Source organism: Ahaetulla prasina, chromosome 2, assembly GCF_028640845.1.
Source record: "Ahaetulla prasina isolate Xishuangbanna chromosome 2, ASM2864084v1, whole genome shotgun sequence".
NCBI classification, from domain to species: Eukaryota; Metazoa; Chordata; class Lepidosauria; order Squamata; family Colubridae; genus Ahaetulla; species Ahaetulla prasina.
In genome coordinates this window covers 227,250,772-227,271,481 of record NC_080540.1, presented here as the reverse complement: position 1 = coordinate 227,271,481, position 20,710 = coordinate 227,250,772, and the positions used below count along the sequence as shown (strand labels likewise).

The window sequence follows — 20,710 nt, the reverse complement described above, 5'->3', positions numbered from 1 at the left end:
ATAGCTATTTGAATTTTCAAATTTGAGGTGGCAGATTGACATGTGTTGATCTGTCTATAGGATTGATATTTCAACCCTCTCTTTCTCAATTCATAAAGACAACTAGACCAGTATAGTTCATTGTTTTGTATTTTTCACAATAATAGGCTTTTGAGGGGAACATTCTGCAGGTACAAAAAACCAAGGAGAAAAAATCAAATATGACTATAAATACATATATTCTTTCTAAAATGGATTTTTAATTTCCAATGTATTTGTAGGTCATTGATAATAATTTGAGCAATTGGGTTTAAAGGAATAAAGCCATTCAAACAGTGTACTCTCTATATAAGGAAAAATGTTGACAAGGATTTGAGAAGAATTTGGGGCGGGGATTTTTGCTATCCAATTACATATATTAAAATTTCCTAATTCAAGGAGGAAGCTGAGTTTTGTAATTTTCTTGTTCACATTGAACTGTCCCACAGTGTTACAAAGATTCTCCAGTTTTCTGGGACAGATTGGCATGGCATTGTGCCTGTGTGCATGCATGTGCATGTGTTAACTATAAAATTCCTGGAAATCAACTCTCATTCTGATCAGATGAGCATCTACTGGGCCAAAGAGCCTTTTCTTTGCAGAGAGACACCATTAACAGTCTCCATTTAGTTTATCTTCTCTATTTTTAGCATGTGAATATATATCCAACTTGTGAAATCAAAGCCAGTAGTTAAGGGAGGTTATACAGTGACTGCTGTTAAAGGGACACCCAGTCCTATTCCTTTCTGTATAATGTTTGTTTATACCTCTTGTATTGGTATAACATTATTTAAAAATTGCTGAAAAGAGTTACTGAGATATAATGCTGTCTGTCTAGATATTTGCTTTTTAAAAAAAATTAATTGATCATCTTTTGAGATTTAAAATCCAAAGGAAGAGTGAAACCTTGTGGGTGCCGCCAGTTAAGCATCTTTTAATACCAAGTTCTATGTGATAAAGACTTTACAGACCGAGCTCATTCAACTGCCTCTCGTTCAGCGATTGTTCAAACTTATGACTGGTACTTACATTGATCACAGCATCGCCATAGTTATGTGATCATCATTTGTAACCTTCTTTGATGGCTTCCTGTTACCAAATCAATGAGAAAACAAGTGGGAGGTTACAAATGGGTGATCATGTGGCATTCTCACTTAACCCACAGTGATTTGCTTAATGATGACAACTGGAAGTGCCAAAGTTTCTGTCACTAAGTGGAGCAGTCATACAACCACATTGCTTAGCTATGGAAATTCCAATCCCAATTACCATTGTTAAGTGAGGTCTGTCTATCTCTTTTGCCTTATAGGGATCCTGCCTGTGTACCACAACATATTTGCACTAATGAATGAGGTTGACCGATGTTGGTATCCCCCAAATTACACCTTCCAAATAGATGGATCAGCTACTGTCACTGTACTCTACCGAATAAGGTAATGCTAATTGTGGTTTAATTGGAAGTAAATGGGACTCTGTTTGGAGTGAGTTTGCAGTGTTTTGTTCCTGAAAACAAAGCTAATATTTCTAGAGAAGGTTTGAGTCAGAATTTGTTTTTACTTATGTATCATCTTAAAGGACTTTTCTCAGTCATATATAAAGAAGGAACTTTAATCAGAGAATCACAGATGTCAGTTAATGGTTTCTTTAATCTGAGTTTCTAATATGGGGACATAAATAAGAATTAATAGGAATGATGAATTACCACCAGTTTATCAAATACTTAGGAACTGAGGCTTAGCTGCACAAGGAAACAACAGTCACCAGCCATCAACACACCAATCAGCCAATAGGAAGGCACCACATAAACACGACTCATAGAACAACCCAAAACATGTATTTCAGTAGAGAAAAATTCCCTGAAGATGGACTCCAGCATATGTCTGACAATTTGGAACAGTAAATTTTTGGTCCTGGTGATTTACAAATTTCTGGCTCCAAATTCAACCTCATAAATAAGAGTGTTTCATACAAAGAGCATTAGGTTTTTTTAGCCCTTTACTGACAATCTTGAACAACAGAGCCACTCAGAGATTTTAGGGTAGCATGGCTGATAAAGATTCTGTAAAATCCTGAGAACTCAATCAGAACCTTTAAATAGTTTAAGAGTGCCAGGATCAGTGCCCGGTGCATGCCTTTTCCTTAATTGAAGGATATAGAGTATGGGTGTCAAACTTACCACATCATGTTGCTGTCACATGATGTATCATGATGTTTTTTCCCTTCAAAGAGCTAGGGTGGGCGTGGCCTGCGTCTGATGCATCTGGCCCACAGGCTGCCAGTTTGACACCCCTGATATAGAGGATTTGCCATGGTGGCACAGTGGTTAGAATGCAGTACTGCAGGCTAACTCACTGCTCACTCCAGGAGTTCAATTCTGAGTGGCTCAAGATTGACTCAGCTGTCTATCTTAGAATAACTTTATTGCTACTTTGAATGTACACTAATCGACATACATTAAAATGAAAGACCTGGCTCATATTACCCTATGTGGTGGACATGCGTAGAAGCGCGAAGATACCGGACTAAAATCCATACGTGGTTGGAAAAAATGATAAAAAAACACATAGACTTTAAACCAGAGGTTTTTCTACTGGGGATCATATCTGAAACTTACAATAGAGAATTGAGATATTTGATTGTGAATGTAGTAACAGCAGCTAGAATTGTGTTTGCTAAAAATTGGAAAAATGAGAAAATACCAATGCAAGATGAAGTTATTAAGAAAATAATGGAATATGCTGAAATGAGTAAATTGACATTTGAAATTAGAGAACAGGAAGATAAACAATATTATAAGATACGGGATTTATTTTATCAATGGTTAGATAAAAAAATATGTAAATGAAGTTTGGTAAAGGTTTCTATGAAGTAAGAACTGTTGAAAGACATACTGATTCAAGATGATGAAATGAATGATGCAATATCATTAATATAATTTAGAACAATTTACATGAAATGAGGCAGGAAACACTTATAGTTAAATAAATGATCAATTGATTAAAACATTTGGATACATATTAGATTGGTAAAATGTAAAACTAGATAAATTATATGTTCTAAAGATGGTGAAATTGCACAAAAAAATTGTAACCAACCAACCGAAGCACCATTTGTATTTGTCCTGAAGATGTTTTTATGTATGTTTGTCAAAAAATAGTAATTTTTTTTCAAAAACAATGAAATTTCGTTGCATACAGCTCTCAAAGGGTCTCCACCTCTAATATACACTACATAAACATGACAAGATAAATAAATATATAAATAAATAGAAAATCATGCATTTACCACATATATTATATGACACGGAGAAACAACACAGTCTAGTTCAGATGTATACTTGTACATTGCGATAGAAACAAATCTTGCGAGTTTACCAGATGGATGGCATAGGGAACAAAGTTGTTACAGAATCTGGAAGTCCTGCTAGAAATACTTTGAAACCTCCTTTCAGAGGGCAGCAACAGAAACAGACCATGACGTGGGTGTGTGGGGTCTCTAACAGTGCTTTGAGCTCTAAGCACATAGTGCTTATAAGCAATATCCTGAATGATAGGAAGCCAGCTTCCTATAATCTTCTCAGCTGTCCTTACCACTCTCTGAATGGACTTTGAGGCACTGCTGCCACCAAACCAAACAGTGATGCAGTTTGTTAAAACACTCTCAATTGTGCCTCTGTAAAAGTGGCCAGGATAGAAGGAGAAAGGTGCGCTCTCTTCATCCGATGCAGGAAATGCAGACGCTGGTTTGCATGCTTCACTAAGGATGATGTGTGGAGAGACCAGATTGTTAGTTATCTGCACCCCCAGATACTTAATACTGTTGACCACCTCTATAGCTGCATCCTCGATACTGAGTGGAGTATGACCATGCCAGCTCTTTCTAAAATCTACAGTGATCTCCTTTGTTTTATTAACATTTAGAACCAGGTTACTTTAATTGCAAAAATCCACTAGAACCTTCACCTCTTCCCTATATGCATCTTCATTGTCATCCCGAATAAGACCCACCACTGCCATGTCATCTGCATACTTCACAATATGATTTGTAGCAGATTTGGCACAGCAGTTATGGGTCATCAAGGTGAACAGTAGCAGACTCAAGACACAGCCCTATAGGGAACATATACTCAAGGAGATGGAGTTGGAGACTTTTCTTCCAAGTAGCATAAACTGGGGCCTATCAATAAGGAAATCCAATATCCAATTACATAAAGGAGTATTAAAACCTAATAGGCCCAGTTTGTTCACCAAATGCTGAAGAATAATTGTGTTGAACCCCAAACTGAAATCAATAAACATTTGCACATGAGTATTCTCCTCCTCCAGGTGTGCCAAGCTAAGATGAAGCACATAGGAAAGTGCATCATCTATAGAGCGGTTCTTCCAATAGGCAAACTGTAATGAGTCAAATGTAGGAGGAAGGCATGAGACCATATAGTCCTTTACCAACCTTTCAAAACACTTCATCATGATGGAAGTGAGTGCAACTGGGCCTCGACTATCCTTCCGGGGGCAGTAAAATGAGGATCCAGATTATTGGGGGCAATATGCTAACTCTATAAACCGCTTAAAGAGAGTTGTAAAGTACTGTGAAGCAGTACATAAGTCTAACTACTATTGCTATTTGTTGCCTTTTATGATCCTCATCATTCTTTTTACTCAGGAGTAAAATTCCTTCTTTATGTACCCTGCAGCATAAATGACTTATGGGCTAATAATAATTTCTGACCCTTTACATGGCTCTAACCCACCTGGGCAATAGTATACAGTAGTCCTCATTTAACCTTCACTCATTCAGCAACCATTTCTCAAGTTGCTATAGTACTGGACAAGGGGTATGTAAGATGGATCGTCATAGATGCACCCTTTGGTCATTTGATTGTGATTCATGCACTTGGTGACCATCTTGCAATTATGTTGAACCATCTTGTAGCGATGTGATTGCGATTTGTGACCTTCACTGTCAACTTCTGACAAGCAAAGTCAATGGGGAAGTGGGCAGAAGCCCACAATTGGCAATCACATAATCATGAGATACTTCAATCATGTGGGATTTACCTAAAATGACAGCAACTGAGACAGCTGAAAATGTCATCATAAGTTGGCATTGACACATGACATTGTACCTTACAACAGTGTCCCATGGCGATGGAGTTGCTGATCACAATTATCACTGATAAGAGAGGGCTACCTGTGGCTATAGGCAGTCTTAACAACTGAGCTGTCACGTCCATTTGGCTGTTTCAGTTTCTTGTATCCTGATTAGGTCCGCAATTCGGAAGGGTGAATTGTCACCCCAGCTGAGACCAAAACACCTCATATCAAATCAAAACTTGAAACTATATATGTCAAAATTAGGTCTGGGATATTTGGTACTGCCTGTTAAGATTGGACATTAGGCAGCAGTGGGGCTTGGTATGTCAGGGGTGTCAAACTCAAGGCCCGTGGACCACATCCAGCCTGTGGGGTGCTTACATCTGGCCCATGGGGCCAACCTGGAAAGAGCGAAGGACCAGCCCATGATGCCTCTGCCATTGAAAATGGAGCTCGGGAGGTTGCAGTTGGCCGTTGCGGCTGAAAATGCAGCTGAGGCACCCCTGGCACCAGTGACGTCAAGCTGGCCACGCCCACCTTGCCTCCCCAAGGTCAAACACAACCCTGATGTGACCTTCAATGAAATCGAATTTGACACCCCTGATGTATGTCATTGAGTGAAACAAAAACATTTCAAAGGGATAATAAAGGAAAAAAGAAAAAAAACAATGTGGTAGTCCATAACAGTGTTTCTTTAAAAAAATTCCCTCAGCATCCCTTTTAGTTTTTAAAATTATATTTACTGTAAATTTGCTGTACCACTTTTCATGATTATTTAATGGGATTTTGATATTGTATTATTTTTCAATATAGATTGCAAAATAATTCTAATTTTGAGTACCCCGGAGGGGATTCTGGAGGATCTCCAGGAGTCCTAGGACCATATTTTAAGAAACAGCCTAGAACATTGAATCGTGCCACAATGTAATTCAGGCTGTGATAGAAGTAGTATGACATACAGTATGTGAAGAGACACTTGTGCATTGTCAAAAATGGCACTTCTTTTAGTATGTTAGGATTTACCTTATTATACTGTAGCTTCTGAGCAAGCAAAGTGCAGATTGAAGAGTCACTCTGCAGATATATTTATTTATTTGTAGCCCGCCTTTATTATTATTCAGATCCAAAAAATAATTTTGAGGTAATGTAAGTAGTTGCCTCATACTAGAAGAGTAGTTATTGGACATTCTCACATCATAGTGCCCACATGATTGGTCTTTGGTCTCATTCATAAGTGAAATTATTTTGTTCCTTATCAGATAGCTGATATGGAAAACAATTTACCTTTTGGTCACAGCTTCATAATGTAACCTGTTAGCAGTTGTGAGGAAATATTCTCCAGTCCTACAGAATCTAGAATTGATAAACATGCTTAATAGCTTTCTCTAGAGAACTACTGTTATATCTGCCTTCTCTTCTCACAAGCCATATTCTTAGATGTTCTTACTTTCTTCTATACCAGAAGTTTAAGTAGGAATACAAAGCTTTTTCTTAATATGGGGCTTAGGAAAATATTGAGAAAATAACAACTGCACCGATCATAGTAGTAAAAATCATAGTATGATTTTCAAAGTTCATTACATTTAGCATAATAATTTATATTATAGTTGGTTGCATCGTCAGCCTATTATATATAATCTAGTATAATAATTTAAATTCTTTCCAGAGTGGCTTCACTCTAAATCAGATTTTCCCCCATTAATTATCAGTCCTTATCTTAGTGGCTTGATTGACAATTATTTGTCAGTTGACAAAGTTATTAGCTAAATACCAATTTAAGCAAAAATAGTTATCTTATTTCAAATTGAAAACTATTTGACCTATTAAATTACTGCTTGGTTTAGTAAAAAACAAAATGCTAAAATTGTGGTGTGAATATTGTTCTCATGAGTATTGTTCTCATGAGTAGCACCCACATTTATCACGTTTATTTTCAAAAATTTAGAGGTAACAATTTTAGAAATTAAAACCATTTTGATTGACCGACAGAATAACATACATACTCAAAACCGTAATTTTCTCTCATTTAGATTTTAGTAACTTTATTCTGTAAAAAAGTAAAAACTTTAATATGTGACAAACTGTTTCCATACAGATTTTATTTCCCACACTGGTATTGTAGCAACAATATACGAGCATATCGGTATGGCGTTTCTCGAAGTGCAGAGAGTCCAGTCCTTGATGATATTGTCATGTCTTACCTATTTGCTCAGGTAAAAATTGTTAACTTATTAGATAGGTCTATAGCTATTTACGCCTAGATTGATTATGCTTATATTGATTATCTAAAAACACTTCAAAGGTTATACCCTTCAGTATAGCAAGATTGGGAGTAGCATCAAAATACTGCTGAATTGTGTGATTTGGACTGATTCTTATGGAAGATTTTTCAAGTTACAGTAAAAATAACCCACAGTGAAACACTAATCCTGAGTTCTCACACTTGTTTTTGATTCAGTGGCGAGAAGATTTTGTCCATGGGTGGGTAAAAATGGCCGTGACTCATGAAACACAGGAAGAATGTCTTGGAATGGCCGTCCTTGATATGATGAGAATGGCCAAAGAAAAGGACCAAACTCCATTAGCCATTTACAATTCTGTAAGGTAATTATTTTTTGAAATGGCACATGAACTGCCTATACATCATATGTAAAAGTACATTCTCATATATGTTTTCTAGATAGATCACTGCAATTCATATGGAAGTATTGGTATTAGGTGGCAAAGGTTAATGCCTCTGCTATAGATGAGAGTAAAGTTAAAGTAGCGATGACAAAGAATTGTATGAAGGGGAATTTCTTCTTTCTGTCATGATCTTCTACTTTCTTTAACAAAAACATGCATATCCATTAGGTTTAGAACAATAACTGCTTCTGAACCTATTAACTGTTTTTCACAACCAGTAATTGAGGTTGTCAGATCTGTTGGCAGAAGCCCCAACAGATCCTTGCACTGTAATTGTGCAATCAGAAATGTCAATTCTTTCTTCCTTTTGTACACGCACACACACACCATCCATCCCAGCATTGCATAGTCATCTGTTTTAGAGGGCCCTCAAACAAAAATGCAGAATGAAGGATGGGTGGGAGCTCTATTTTGTTCACACATTGAAAATTAAAATCAATGCACACGTGATTTTGTACTTTTCCCCAAAGCTTTCAGTACAGTATGTACAACTCTGAAAGATATGACTGATCTGCAGTATGTCAGCAGTTTCATCTCCATAGTTCTAAAATGTACACATTGTCCATTATACTACATTGGATTGCAGAAAAGAGATATTGGCAGAATTGAAGGAGCTAGTAGTGTGCTTCATTTTATTAGAAGGCAATATGCAAATGCAAGGGTCTTGAATTGGTTTTTTTATCTATATTTCAATACAGTATATTTCTTCCCCCTCTGCTTAAATTCTCAGTTTTGTTGGCTATAGATAGAATATTTGGTGCAACAAATGCTCAGTTGTAAACTCTTTGATTTTTTTCTGTAGAAAAATAATTGTTTTTGAATTGCTCTTAGTGATGTTTGATTGCTCATTTGGTAGTTCTTTTATTCACAGTTACAAAATGTTTTTGCCAAAATGCATCAGAGAAAAAATCCAAGATTATCATATTTTAACACGAAAAAGAATAAGGTACAGGTTCCGGAAATTTATTCAACAATTCAGCCAGTGCAAAGCAACTGCCAGAAATCTGAAACTGAAGTATCTCATTAATTTGGAAACCCTCCAGACTGCCTTTTACTCAGAAGTGTTTAAAGTGAAGGATCCTGGAAGAGAACCTTCAAATGCAGAATCTTTTGCAACCATTATTATAAGTGGAAATGGCGGGATACAGTGTCCCAGAGGAAAACAAAATGCCAGTGAGATGCTTGCAGATGAGGTAATTTTTTTAAAAAAAATTTATTTGCATTTATATCCCGCCCTTCTCCGAAGACTCAGGGCGGCTTACACTATGTTAAGCAATAGTCTTCATCCATTTGTATATTATATACAAAGTTAACTTATTGCCCCCAACAATCTGGGTCCTCATTTTACCTACCTTATAAAGGATGGAAGGCTGAGTCAACCCGTAATATTTGATTAAGTTCTTTCATGCTTAACTTCAGAAGAAACCTATTAAGATGTACCTGGATGACTGAATGACTTTGCTTTGTTGTGAGAATGCATAGTAACTAATTAGAAACAACACTGTATAATGATTAAAATTTACATAGTAGCTAAGTAGCTACTTTCCCAGAAGATAATTAATGGGCAGAATGGAAGATTAAAAGCTTTATAAATCTTAGTTGGCACCTTTTCCCCTACAATCTCAGTTATTCAGGAGCTTGGTTAATCTTGTGGAGTTCCAGCTACATGCTTCTTCTTAATCTTCATATAGGCCTACAGACACTATAGATGTACGCACAGTAATGCACCTGTAATTCTTCTTAATTTGTGCTGAAAACCAGCAGAATTGCAAACTTGGACTACTTAAGATTACCAGTATTGTTACTGCAGAGAAAACTGGTTTAGCAATAGAAATTATTGTAAAACAGAAAACGGCATTTTTAACTTTTCACTGTGGTATTGGTATATAAATTTTCCTTTAATGTTCAGTCCCTTAACGGCAATACTACAACTTTGTATTTCATGAGGTTTTCCTTATATAACTACAGAAGAGAAATGTTTGGAAATCATTTCACCACAATTTGCAGTTGCTGCTTGAGGATGGAGTAATATCTCAACAGTTTATTCTGATGGATTCCTTCTACTTGTTGACCTTTGGAAATCTTTCCAAATCTTTATTAATTTTTTTAATCATATGGTTATGTACCAATCCCTATATCTGCTGGGCTGCAGATATTGTAAGGGGGCAAATGGAAGAGGGGTGTTCTCCTGTCCTAAAGATCTCAGTTATTGCCATGTAAACTATCATCACATATATTTATTAGCAATGGGCCCCCTAAAGTGTTTGGCAGGTCAGATCTATAAACATTAAATTGGAATTGCATCAAATCTTGATCTAAATATTTAAAATGATTATCTTCCAAAGCAACATTATTTTTTTGGTCTTGTTTTTTGCAGGGCATACAAACCTACTGTGATTTTCCTGATATTATAGATGTCAGTATTAAGCAAGCAAATCAAGAAAATTCTGGAGAAAGTAGAATTGTAACCATTCATAAACAGGACAGCAAGAATCTGGTACTGTAGCTAACTTTGGTGACTGTGTTATGAGTATTAATTGGTCAAATAGATTGGATAATATGCTTCGCATTTTAGCAGTACTTTGGTATCTAATAAAGCCATAGAAGGCAATCATAGAAACAGTTATTTCTACAATGTACAATGAAATTATCTAATTAGAAAAGGAAGCTTTTAAGGGTGACCTCCAAACCCTTACTTATTCTCTTACAAGATTAATGTGGGTGATTGTTCTATTTGCTAAATATTACAGTCAGCGTTATACAGTGTTCCAGTTTCCAATCTGAGAAACATTTAGAATACGTGGATGGGAGGCACAAATATTTTTTTAAATTTGAATTTATATCCCGCCCTTCTCCAAAGACTCAGGGCGGCTTACATTGTGTTAAGCAATAGTCTTCATCCATTTGTATATTATATACAAAGTCAACTTTTATTGCCCCCAATAATCTGGGTCCTCATTTTACCTACCTTATAAAGGATGGAAGGCTGAGACAACCTTGGGCCTGGTGGGACTTGAACTTGCAGTAATTGCAAGCAGCTGTGTTAATAACAGACTGCTTAGTCTGTTGAGCCACCAGAGGCCCAATCAACCACCTGTTTGCTATTCTTTAAATCAACCACATTGCTTTCCTATTCCCATACACAGTTGTGGGTAAAGATACAGCTATTTTATGGAGTTGCAGAAAAATATCACATTTATAATCCTAGATACTCTGAATCTTGTTTTTGGAAAACAAGATTCATTTCATTTCAAATGAATTTGAAGCAATGTGTTATCTACGATAATATCAGGTTTTAGAGATTTTTATTCTTGAGGGTAGAAAACAGAGAAGCACATATCCCCAAATCCAGGTCTTATTTCAGTGTGGAAATATTGGAGGGATTTACCTATTGGTATTTGTAAACAGGCCTGAATAAGATTGACATGTCAAATATCCATGTTTATTCCTTTTCCTCACATAAGAGTATCCTTACATGATTTTTTAAAATAAAAAATAGTGTGCAAATTCACTCCACCTCAGTTGGATAACTCTTTTGATAAATGAAATGTTTTCTAAGTCTGTGTAAAATTGTTTGCTGATACCCTTGTAATTGTAGGACTTGAATTATGTTTTGTTCTGAAAGTTGATGGTTTTGACATAATAATCATCATGTACTCTAGATATTAACTACATGTACAGAACACATATTTTTGTCTTTAGATAACGGTGGGGAATGACTCATATACTAAGGCTTCTTGTAGATGTATGAGATCTAATACACACTGATGTGGACCTTTTAAAATCCTGAACTGAGTGGGCCTAAATCAGGGCCCATAACTATTTTCCACATAGGGTGAAATCCACTTACCTTTGCTACCGTTTCGCAAATGGGAACTCGCTCGCACGCAATATCTCTCCGCATACACAGAACCTTCTGCACATGCGCAGAGTGTCAGAAACAGGACGCGATGACGTCCGGATGGGTGGGCGGAGCCTTCTACTGCCGGCGCTACCGGTTCACCCCAGCCAGATAGAACCAGCTGCATTTCACCTCTGTTTCCACACCTATTATATAGCCTGTGTCCTTTGCGTGATAGATCAAGCACTGTATTTCAAAAAAAGAGGAAGGTGCTAAATCAAAATAAAACTTGATTCAAGCATGTTTAAACCAAGTATAGTTAATTTGAATAGTTCCTTGCTATTGAATAATGTCTTATTAAAATCATAAACTCGGAAGGGACATCTAATTCATCCACCTGCATGGTGAAGAAGCACGCAGTGCCTGTGACCTGGTGATTTAAAGTCATTCAAAGTAAAAACAAAACAAAACACATGTTTGCAGAGTTTGTCTCCCAACAGATGTCAGGATAATTGAACTTCATTACTACTTTGTGGCTCTTTGAAAGGTATACCTTTCAGTTTGCTTTTGAAAAACATAATCTCTATTTTCTCCTTGACTGGCTGGACTGTAATAGATGCCAACAATACTTATTTACATTAAAAAGTTAAAAGTTCAACTAATTTTATAGCAGCTCAAAGGCCACATTCAGTGCTTTTAGATCTGACTCAAGGTATATTCAGTTTGTTTATTCTTGGGAGTGACCATCAGGTTGATCTCTGTGACCCACTTAAAATCTCTACCTCTTAAGAAAGGCACATACTCCAAAAAGATCAGAGGGCCTCAAAAGAGGCTCAAGCAACTGGCAACAGGCAAGTGCATCTTACTATCCCTGTTACTCTTCATTGAACCTCAGGTTCTGAAATACACTACAGTACAATATAAATAGCTCACAATAGATGAGACTTGGCTGATTTCAAAGAATTCTTGCAATTCTGTTCCTTACATATTCCCATTGTGACAGGCATTGATTGGCTGCAAACACATGATCCAAATGTTCACTGCAACTAACTTTTTTTTCCATCTCAGAAATGTCTAGAAGCACCATTTGTAAGCTTTCCACTTTAATGCTTCTTCCTCTCCCTCTTGAATCCTGTTACTTGCAAAAAAAAAAAAAGAGCATACAGAGTTTGCTAAGGTTTTCGGGGAGGACAAAACAACTTCATTGCTTCCTCCTTGTGTGTCTGACCTTACCATTAACTTGAAACCTGTGGTGGAATCAGTGGCTGAAAGGACAAGGAGGAAGCATATGAGGCAAACACTTAGGTTTCTATCTGGCTTTCTCACAGGGAAAACAGACAGTTTGGCAAGATTCTTGTGTACAGTGGAATCAACAATAAAGGAACCTCTTGACCCAAATCCTGGAGCCACTTTGATTGTTTGCACCTGATAAAGCCAGAAATTCAAATCCCAGCTAAGAGGCAATATATACTATGATTACTCAAAAGTTAGGTACATTGAAGGAGTTCTTGGTTAATCATCTGAAGAAGGGGTTCATTCAGTCTTTTAAATTAGAGACCCTGGTGCTCTTTAAGCTTGGTTGTTTTCTTGCAGACATTTCAATACCCAAACTAGATAACATTTTAAGTGCTAGTAAGGAGTGGGGTTTGCTCTCAATTTATATTCTAATGGCTTGCCCTATCAGTATTGGTGGGTGTAGTCTTAAGGGTTCTTTGGTTAGACTATTTATTGCTGACTTGTTTGGCAATTCTGTTTGGGTATTGTTTACTTGATTGTTGGTCTGATGTCTTGGAGTTAATTTGTGCTCATCTGGGTGCTGATTGCTGGTGAGAGATGTTTTGGTCTTTTTGTTCCCTTTTGGGTTTGTTAATTGCCTCTGCATAGTATGTAGATGTTGTTTATGTTTATGTGTCTGTTGATGGCTAATTTGTCAGAATGGCAGTCTTCTAGAAATTTCATAGCATTAATTTGGTTGGCTTGGACTTGGCTTGGGAAATGGTCAGTTTCCCAATTGAAACTATGGTTAAGTTTGTCCATATGTTGTGAAATTAGAGTTTTCATCATGTCTTCTGATTTCTAGCTGCTGTTCATTGATACATTGTGCCAGTCTTCTGCCTGTTTGTATTACCTAGTGGCTGTTGCAGTCATTACGGGCCGTGGTGGCTCAGGCTGTAAGATAGCCTGTTATTAAAACACAGCTGCCTGCAATTACTGCAGGTTCTAGTCCCACCAGGCCCAAGATTGACTCAGCCTTCCATCCTTTATAAGGTAGGTAAAATGAGGACCCAGATTGTTGGGGGGGCAATAAATTGACTTTTTAAATATACAAATAGAATGAGACTATTGCCTTACACACTGTAAGCCGCCCTGAGTCTTCGGAGAAGGGCGGGATATAAATGTAAATTTAAAAAAAATTACTGTAGGTTGCAGATGATTTCTGGGGGTTTTTTTTCTGGGGCTGCTGGGTCTTTTAGTTTACTTAGGAAGGGCTTTAGTTGGCTTTTATGCTACGCTAATTCCAGATAGTGGTAGTAATCTGTTGTTTTTTTATTATTTATTTATTTATTTATTGTTTATATTTATATACCGCCCTATCTCCCAAAGGACTCAGGGCGGTTTACAGGCATTTAAAAGCAAAAAATACAATAAATACAATTCTAAAAACAATTAAAAAACTTATTCAAAAGCCTTAATTAAAAATATAAAAATTAAAACCCAAGATAAAACCCATAAACTAAAATCTAACTCAGTCCTGCGCAGTTAAATAGATATGTTTTAAGCTCGCGGCGGAAGGTCCGAAGGTCCGGAAGCTGACGAAGTCCTGGGGGCAGTTCATTCCAGAGGGTGGGAGCCCCCACAGAGAAGGCCCTTCCTGGGCGCCGCCAGACGACATTGCCTCGCTGACGGCACCCTGAGGAGTCCCTCTGTGAGAGCGCACGGGTCGGTGAGAGGTATTCGGTAGCAGCAGGCGGTCCCAGATAACCCGCCCTATGCCATGGAGCGCTTTAAAGGTGGTCACCAAAACCTTGAAGCGCACCCGAAGGCCACAGGCAGCCAGTGCAGTCTGCGCAGGATGGTGTTATACGGAGCCACGAGGGGCTCCCTCTATCACCCGCGCAGCCGCATTCTGGACTAACTGCAGCCTCCGGATGCCCTTCAAGGGGAGCCCCATGTAGAGAGCATTGCAGTAATCCAGGCGAGACGTCACGAGTGCGTGGATGACTGTGCACAGGGCATCCCGGTCCAGAAAGGGGCGCAACTGGCGCACCAGGCGAACCTGGTAAAACGCTCTCCTGGAGACGGCCGTCAAATGATCTTCCAAAGACAGCCGTTCATCCAGGAGGACGCCTAAGTTGCGCACCCCCTCCATCGGGGCCAATGACTCGCCACCGATGGTCAGCCGCGGATTTAGCTGACTGTACCGGGATGCCGGCATCCACAGCCACTCTGTCTTGGAGGGATTGAGCTTGAGCCTGTTTCTCCCCATTTTTCTGAGGTGTTCTTGATGTATGGCAGTGTTACGCTTTTTAGGGCTTGTGATGGTGATTGTGCTATATTGGGTTGAGTGGTCAAGCACTTTTTGATAAAGTTGTGTGGATGTCCATTTTGTTGGAATATGTTATACAGATGCTCTTTTCTTTTTTTCTGTTATTCAAGGATACAGCAGTGAGCTACAACCTTGAGCTACAAATATTACTCTTAATTGGTACTCTTTTAAATCTGCATTACATCTATGGTGTCTGCATTGCTGTCCACAGTATTCAGGAATGAGCAGCACTCACATAAATTGAATAAATAAATAGCATTATTCAAAAACATAATGTTAAGATAGAAAACTCATGCTTATTCATCTCAGCGCATAGCATTGACTGCATGCTATTTTTTTGTAATTTGCATTGTATTACTTCACATTCTCTACCACATTTTTTCTCCTTGTCTTTTACAGGAAGCTGAATTTCATTCATTAAAAGAAGCTCTTTCTTTTGTATCACTAATCGATGGATATTATAGATTAACAGCGGATGCTCATCATTACCTTTGTAAAGAGGTGGCACCTCCTTCAGTTCTTGAAAATATCCAAAGCAATTGCCATGGGCCAATTTCGTAAGTAATACTTTGTTCTAACATTTATCTTGGGAATGGATAACCTTTTGAACTAGAGGCACATCGGATACTAGGCTAGGCATTTGGGAACACAGTAATCATTGTGTACATTAGCCTTGCTCACTTGTACACACAACTTGCTTCCATGGTTATAGATGCAACATGGAGGATATTGAGGAATATCGTCTGGCCATTTGTGAGCCAGCTGATGGCTATGCTAAACTATGTTCCCAAGTCTGTACCTGCCCTTTGGCCAAATCATTTGTAAACTTCTTAAGATGTTTTGGAGCTTCACATGGGTCCAACAGGGCCAGGGGAATGCAGCTTGATTGCTGTTGTTAAGCAGTGAGTTAATGTGACATTACTTAGTATTGGAGATTCACGTCCCAAGTGCCACTGTAACTAGTTGTAAATTTTGTAAATTTTTGTTGGTGGCATTCTGCTGGTGAAAGAACAGGTCAAGGAAATGGGAAATACAGTAATTCTAGCATTTTTTTTTTATTTACTAAAAGAAATGTGGAAAGAGTAGTTTTAATTCAATCAAGGGAGAAGAATAGAATAGAATAGGAATAGAATAGAATAGAATAGAATAGAATAGAATAGAATAGAATAGAATAGAATAGAATAGAATTTTTTATTGGCCAAGGTGTGATTGGACACACAAGGAATTTGTCTTGATGCATATGCTCTCAGTGTACATAAAAGAAAAGATAACGTTCATCAAGAATCAAAAGGTATTTTTGATTGTTTTCGGGGGAAGTTAGGAATTGATGATTGTAGGGGTATAATTAAGTTGGGATGAAAAATTTTTAGCATATGTTTGTTTTATTTTTAACTATACCTTGTGTTCGTTCCGGGAAGTTGGGGGGGGGAGGGGGGTTGTGAAGGGAGGGGGAGAGGGGGGGGAAGGGGGGGAAAAATTTTGTAAAACTTTTTGAATTAAAAAAAAAAGAATCAAAAGGTACAACACTTAATGATAGTCATAGGGTACAAATAAGCAATCAGAAAACAATATCAATATAAATTGTAAAGATACAAGCAACAAAGTTACAGTCATAAGTGGAAGAAGATGGGTGATGGGAATGATGAGAAGATTAATAGTAGTGCAGATTTAGTAATAGTTTAACAATGCTGAGGGAATTATTTGTTTAGCAGAGTGATGGCGTTCAGAAAAAACTATTCTTGTGTCTAGTTGTTCTGGTGTGCAGTGCTCTATAGCGTCGTTTTGAGGGTAGGAGTTGAAACAGTTTATGTCCAGGATGTGAGAGGTCTAAATATTATCACAGCCCTCTTTTTTGACTAGTGCAGTATACAGTGGAAGGTAGGTTGGTAGCAATTGTTTTTTCTGCAGTTCTAATTATCCTCTGAAGTCTGTGTCTGTCTTGCTGGAATTGCCATTTCACTGACAGATTCTTTTTGTGAAAAATTTGCTATATCCCAATATATTCTGTAATTCAGAAGTATTCGCTCTTTTTAATATTTTGTTTTTCCTCCTTTTTTTTTAAACAGCATGGACTTTGCAATCAGTAAATTGAAAAAAGCTGGCAATCAGAGTGGCTATTATGTTCTTCGTTGCAGTCCAAAAGAGTTTAATAAATACTTTCTTACCTTTGCCGTGCAGGTTAGTATTAAGGAACCAGATTTCTAAGTGCTTTGCTTATGCTTAAGATTTCAGTTCCTTTTATTTTGGATATATATTTATATTTTATCTATTGCTTTTCTTGACTCTTAGGGGGAAAAATCATCCTTTGTTTTCAGAATAACATCAGTACCTATGTTTTGAGAATAACTTATCAAGAAGTGATAAGTTTCTTTATTTGTTAAAAAAAGTATATTGTTCATAAGTATCTGCAATTTACTTTAAAAGTTATAAATTTTGAAGAACAAGCTGGTGTTCTCATATAGTAAGCCTCTTAAGTTGCCAATTTTTTTGTCTATTGCTATTGTGATATTTCTAAGTAGAATGCAAAGCAATTAAAATGATTCAGGTTCAGAGCTTGCTTTATGAAAAATCAAAATGTTTGCTATACAACTTTATTTTTTATATACTAAAGGAACTCTTAGCAGTACAGTTCAGTTCCTTTGTATTAAACAATACTGAAGTGTTGAGCTGTGTCAATCCTTTGTTCCGACAAGCTTTGTTGTAGTAGATTAAAACAAAATTAGCCTTGTATTAGATGGCATTTTTAGAGCAGGTAAAATAGACCAGATTTTACACTTTGCATGTGTAAATATTAATGTCATGATAGCTGGATATTCAGAGTAAAATTAAAGCATAATTTTGTTCCCTCCATCAACCTATTCCATTGTTTGTAATGGAGTTTGTGTGATGAGTGAATGTTAGAAAGCTACAAAGGGATCAGTAATGAACTAGAATGAGTCATGTCCTACCCAGCCATTCCTTTGCCATAAAAACTGTTCTCTTCTGTTCTCTCAATTTTTTAACTTCACTTGCCCATCCAATATGGCTACAAGATATATTCCTAGTCCTGATTGCCAAATTAGAATTATGTATGACATTTGATTAAATTTACAAAGTTACAAATAAAAGCGTTGAATTGAAGTGTCATTTTTAAACTTTCCTTAAATTTTGCAGCAAGACAGTATAATTGATTATAAACATTGCTTGATAACAAAAAATGAAAATGGAGAATATAATCTCACTGGAACTAGAAAAAGTTTTAGCAACCTTGTGGATTTGTTGAATTGTTACCGCACAGAAACTGTCCGGTCGGATAGTATGATTTTCCAGTTTACCAGATGCTGCCCTCCAAAGCCAAAAGGTAAACAATTTGAATTTTATTTGTTGAGGATGATAATAATTGTGTAGCTAACTGAACTAGAAAAATAGCTGTCATTTGAGAAAAATACAAAGACCTACATTAAACAATAAAAGAGCAGAAGTTTTAACAACACGGTTCTCCTATAGGCATATACATATTCATAGGTACACTCACCAAATTAGATAGATAGATAGATAGATAGATAGATAGATAGATAGATAGATAGATAGATAGATAGATAGATAGATAGAGACAGACAGACAGACAGACAGACAGACAGACAGACAGACAGACACTAGGATTAATAGACAAGATTAGAGAGATGAGATGAGATAAGATTAGGATAGATAAAGAGGAAAGGAGGGGTGAAGAGCAGTTGCTGTCTTCACCGCAGAGAACATTTTGCCATGTAGAAGGATGCTGGTCAAAATACTGAAGCTCTGTTTTGCAACCCATCCTCCCCCACTGACTGATATAATTGGATCTTTTGGAATTTGGGAACGATTTTGTTCTCAGTCCAGTTTAAGTTCCACATTCCTGCAATAAAAGTTGTATGCTCCACTGAGTGTCCAGAATGCATGGCACAAGTGATATTTGTGTGTATTTGTGATACATTGGGATTAGGATAAGGACGAAAGGAGTAAAAGAAGAATGTAAATTGCTAACCCTAAAATATAGGAAGTGTTTAAGTCATTCCATCTTCCACTAGAGGATTCTATAATCTGTTTGGATTCCGTGCACTGTTATACAAGCTTAGCTTTGGAGCTGCTGTGCTCTGGACAGCTTGAAAATGCTTCTTGGATGAGAAGCGAAACGTCTTCAAAGAAAGGCCAGTTGCCTCTGGAACAAAAGCACCTTTGGGAGATAACTTAATTGTATTTTTATTCCATGCTTGCTTCTTTCCCCATTTTTGTTAAATTGGAAGTTTTGTTAGGTCGAGAGTTGCAATGACAACCCCACAGTTACCCACTTTTATTAATCAAAATTTGCATAGGAAGCTATGTAAATTTACATAGAAATTTATATAGGCTGAGTGCAGAATATTGTATGTAGTAATTATTAGCTTTTACTTTGGTTAAAAGTGAAACAAATATATTGTCTAACATTTTTAGTTACATATGCAAGGGTTGTATTTGCTTGTTTTTCATTTTTTTATTTGTAAATGAGCCATCCCCCATAGACACTTCTTAACATTCTCTATCAGCTTATATAATAATTATCTGGTGGAAATCATTTATATATTGGGCTAGAACTCAAGCGAGTAAAATATGGTTGTGAGAATTTAACACTCCATTGACTTCTTCTTCCAGATAAGTCCAACCTTCTTATCTTCAGGAGCAATGGAGATTCTGATATGCCAACATCACCTACTTTGCAGAGACATAATAATGTCAATCAGATGGTTTTTCACAAAATTCGGAATGAAGATCTTATCTTTGTAAGCACCTTAGAATTAAGTTCAATTAATTTAAATATCCTTGGGCTTTTTCTCAGTGGTTTGTGCTACTGGAAATAATTTCTATACTATTGCATTTACCGAAAGCTGGATGTTTATTACGATAAAAGCATATAAATATAAGATGTAAGGTTCCCCCTCATTATTCGTTGAAAATTGAATTTCATTTACTATGTAAGTAAATTCATTAATTCATACAATATTAAGATAGGATGTGTAATTTCCTTTTTAAGATAGATTTGTGCTTTTATTAAGATAAAGATGAGTTCTTGAGCTGTTCTTGTTACAGCCTTTCCCACCCTCAGTTTATAGTTCTTTAGTGTTTAAAATTGAGGCTATTTAATTTGTTGTCTAAAAATATCTCAGTGCTCCAAAGCAGAGTTCCCCAACCTTTCCGACTTTGTGGACTAGTGGGGGCAGGGGGAAGGGATGGTTCCAGAAGTGGTGGGTAAGTGCACCCATGAATGCATCCCCATCTGCGTGAGCGGTGGCAGAGCACACACACACAACTCCACTTGCATGAGTAGCAGGCACATGCGCCCATCACTCTTGCAAATAGATTGCATATGCACTCACCCACTTCCGTGGCCTGGTTCCAAAAAAGCTCAAGGCTCAGTAGTGCCTTGCTCCAAAGCAACCTTCTTATATTAGTGGGTTGTTTTTTTTAAATTTTTACATGTTTGATTGTTTTTCACGTGACCTAAAATGCTTGACTAATCTTTTCCTTTAA

General features: G+C 37.1%; 1 protein-coding gene across 10 annotated transcripts in view; it reads left to right on the top strand.

The window, feature by feature from the left end:
* The window catches only part of JAK2 (Janus kinase 2), an 85,240-nt gene that overhangs the window by 38,703 nt on the left and 25,827 nt on the right, over positions 1-20,710 (top strand). For 7 of the 10 annotated variants that reach the window (XM_058166305.1, XM_058166300.1, XM_058166302.1 and 4 more), the window contains 9 exons: positions 1,328-1,451; positions 7,207-7,324; positions 7,570-7,715; positions 8,668-8,989; positions 10,174-10,293; positions 15,584-15,741; positions 17,251-17,362; positions 18,338-18,524; positions 19,835-19,962. In XM_058166305.1, coding sequence (XP_058022288.1) covers positions 1,363-1,451; positions 7,207-7,324; positions 7,570-7,715; positions 8,668-8,989; positions 10,174-10,293; positions 15,584-15,741; positions 17,251-17,362; positions 18,338-18,524; positions 19,835-19,962 — 1,380 coding nt within the window. In that variant the 5' untranslated portion in view covers positions 1,328-1,362. The remainder of the gene's footprint in view (positions 1-1,327; positions 1,452-7,206; positions 7,325-7,569; positions 7,716-8,667; positions 8,990-10,173; positions 10,294-15,583; positions 15,742-17,250; positions 17,363-18,337; positions 18,525-19,834; positions 19,963-20,710) is intronic. The other 3 variants (XM_058166308.1, XM_058166307.1, XM_058166310.1) reach the window with 1 other exon arrangement.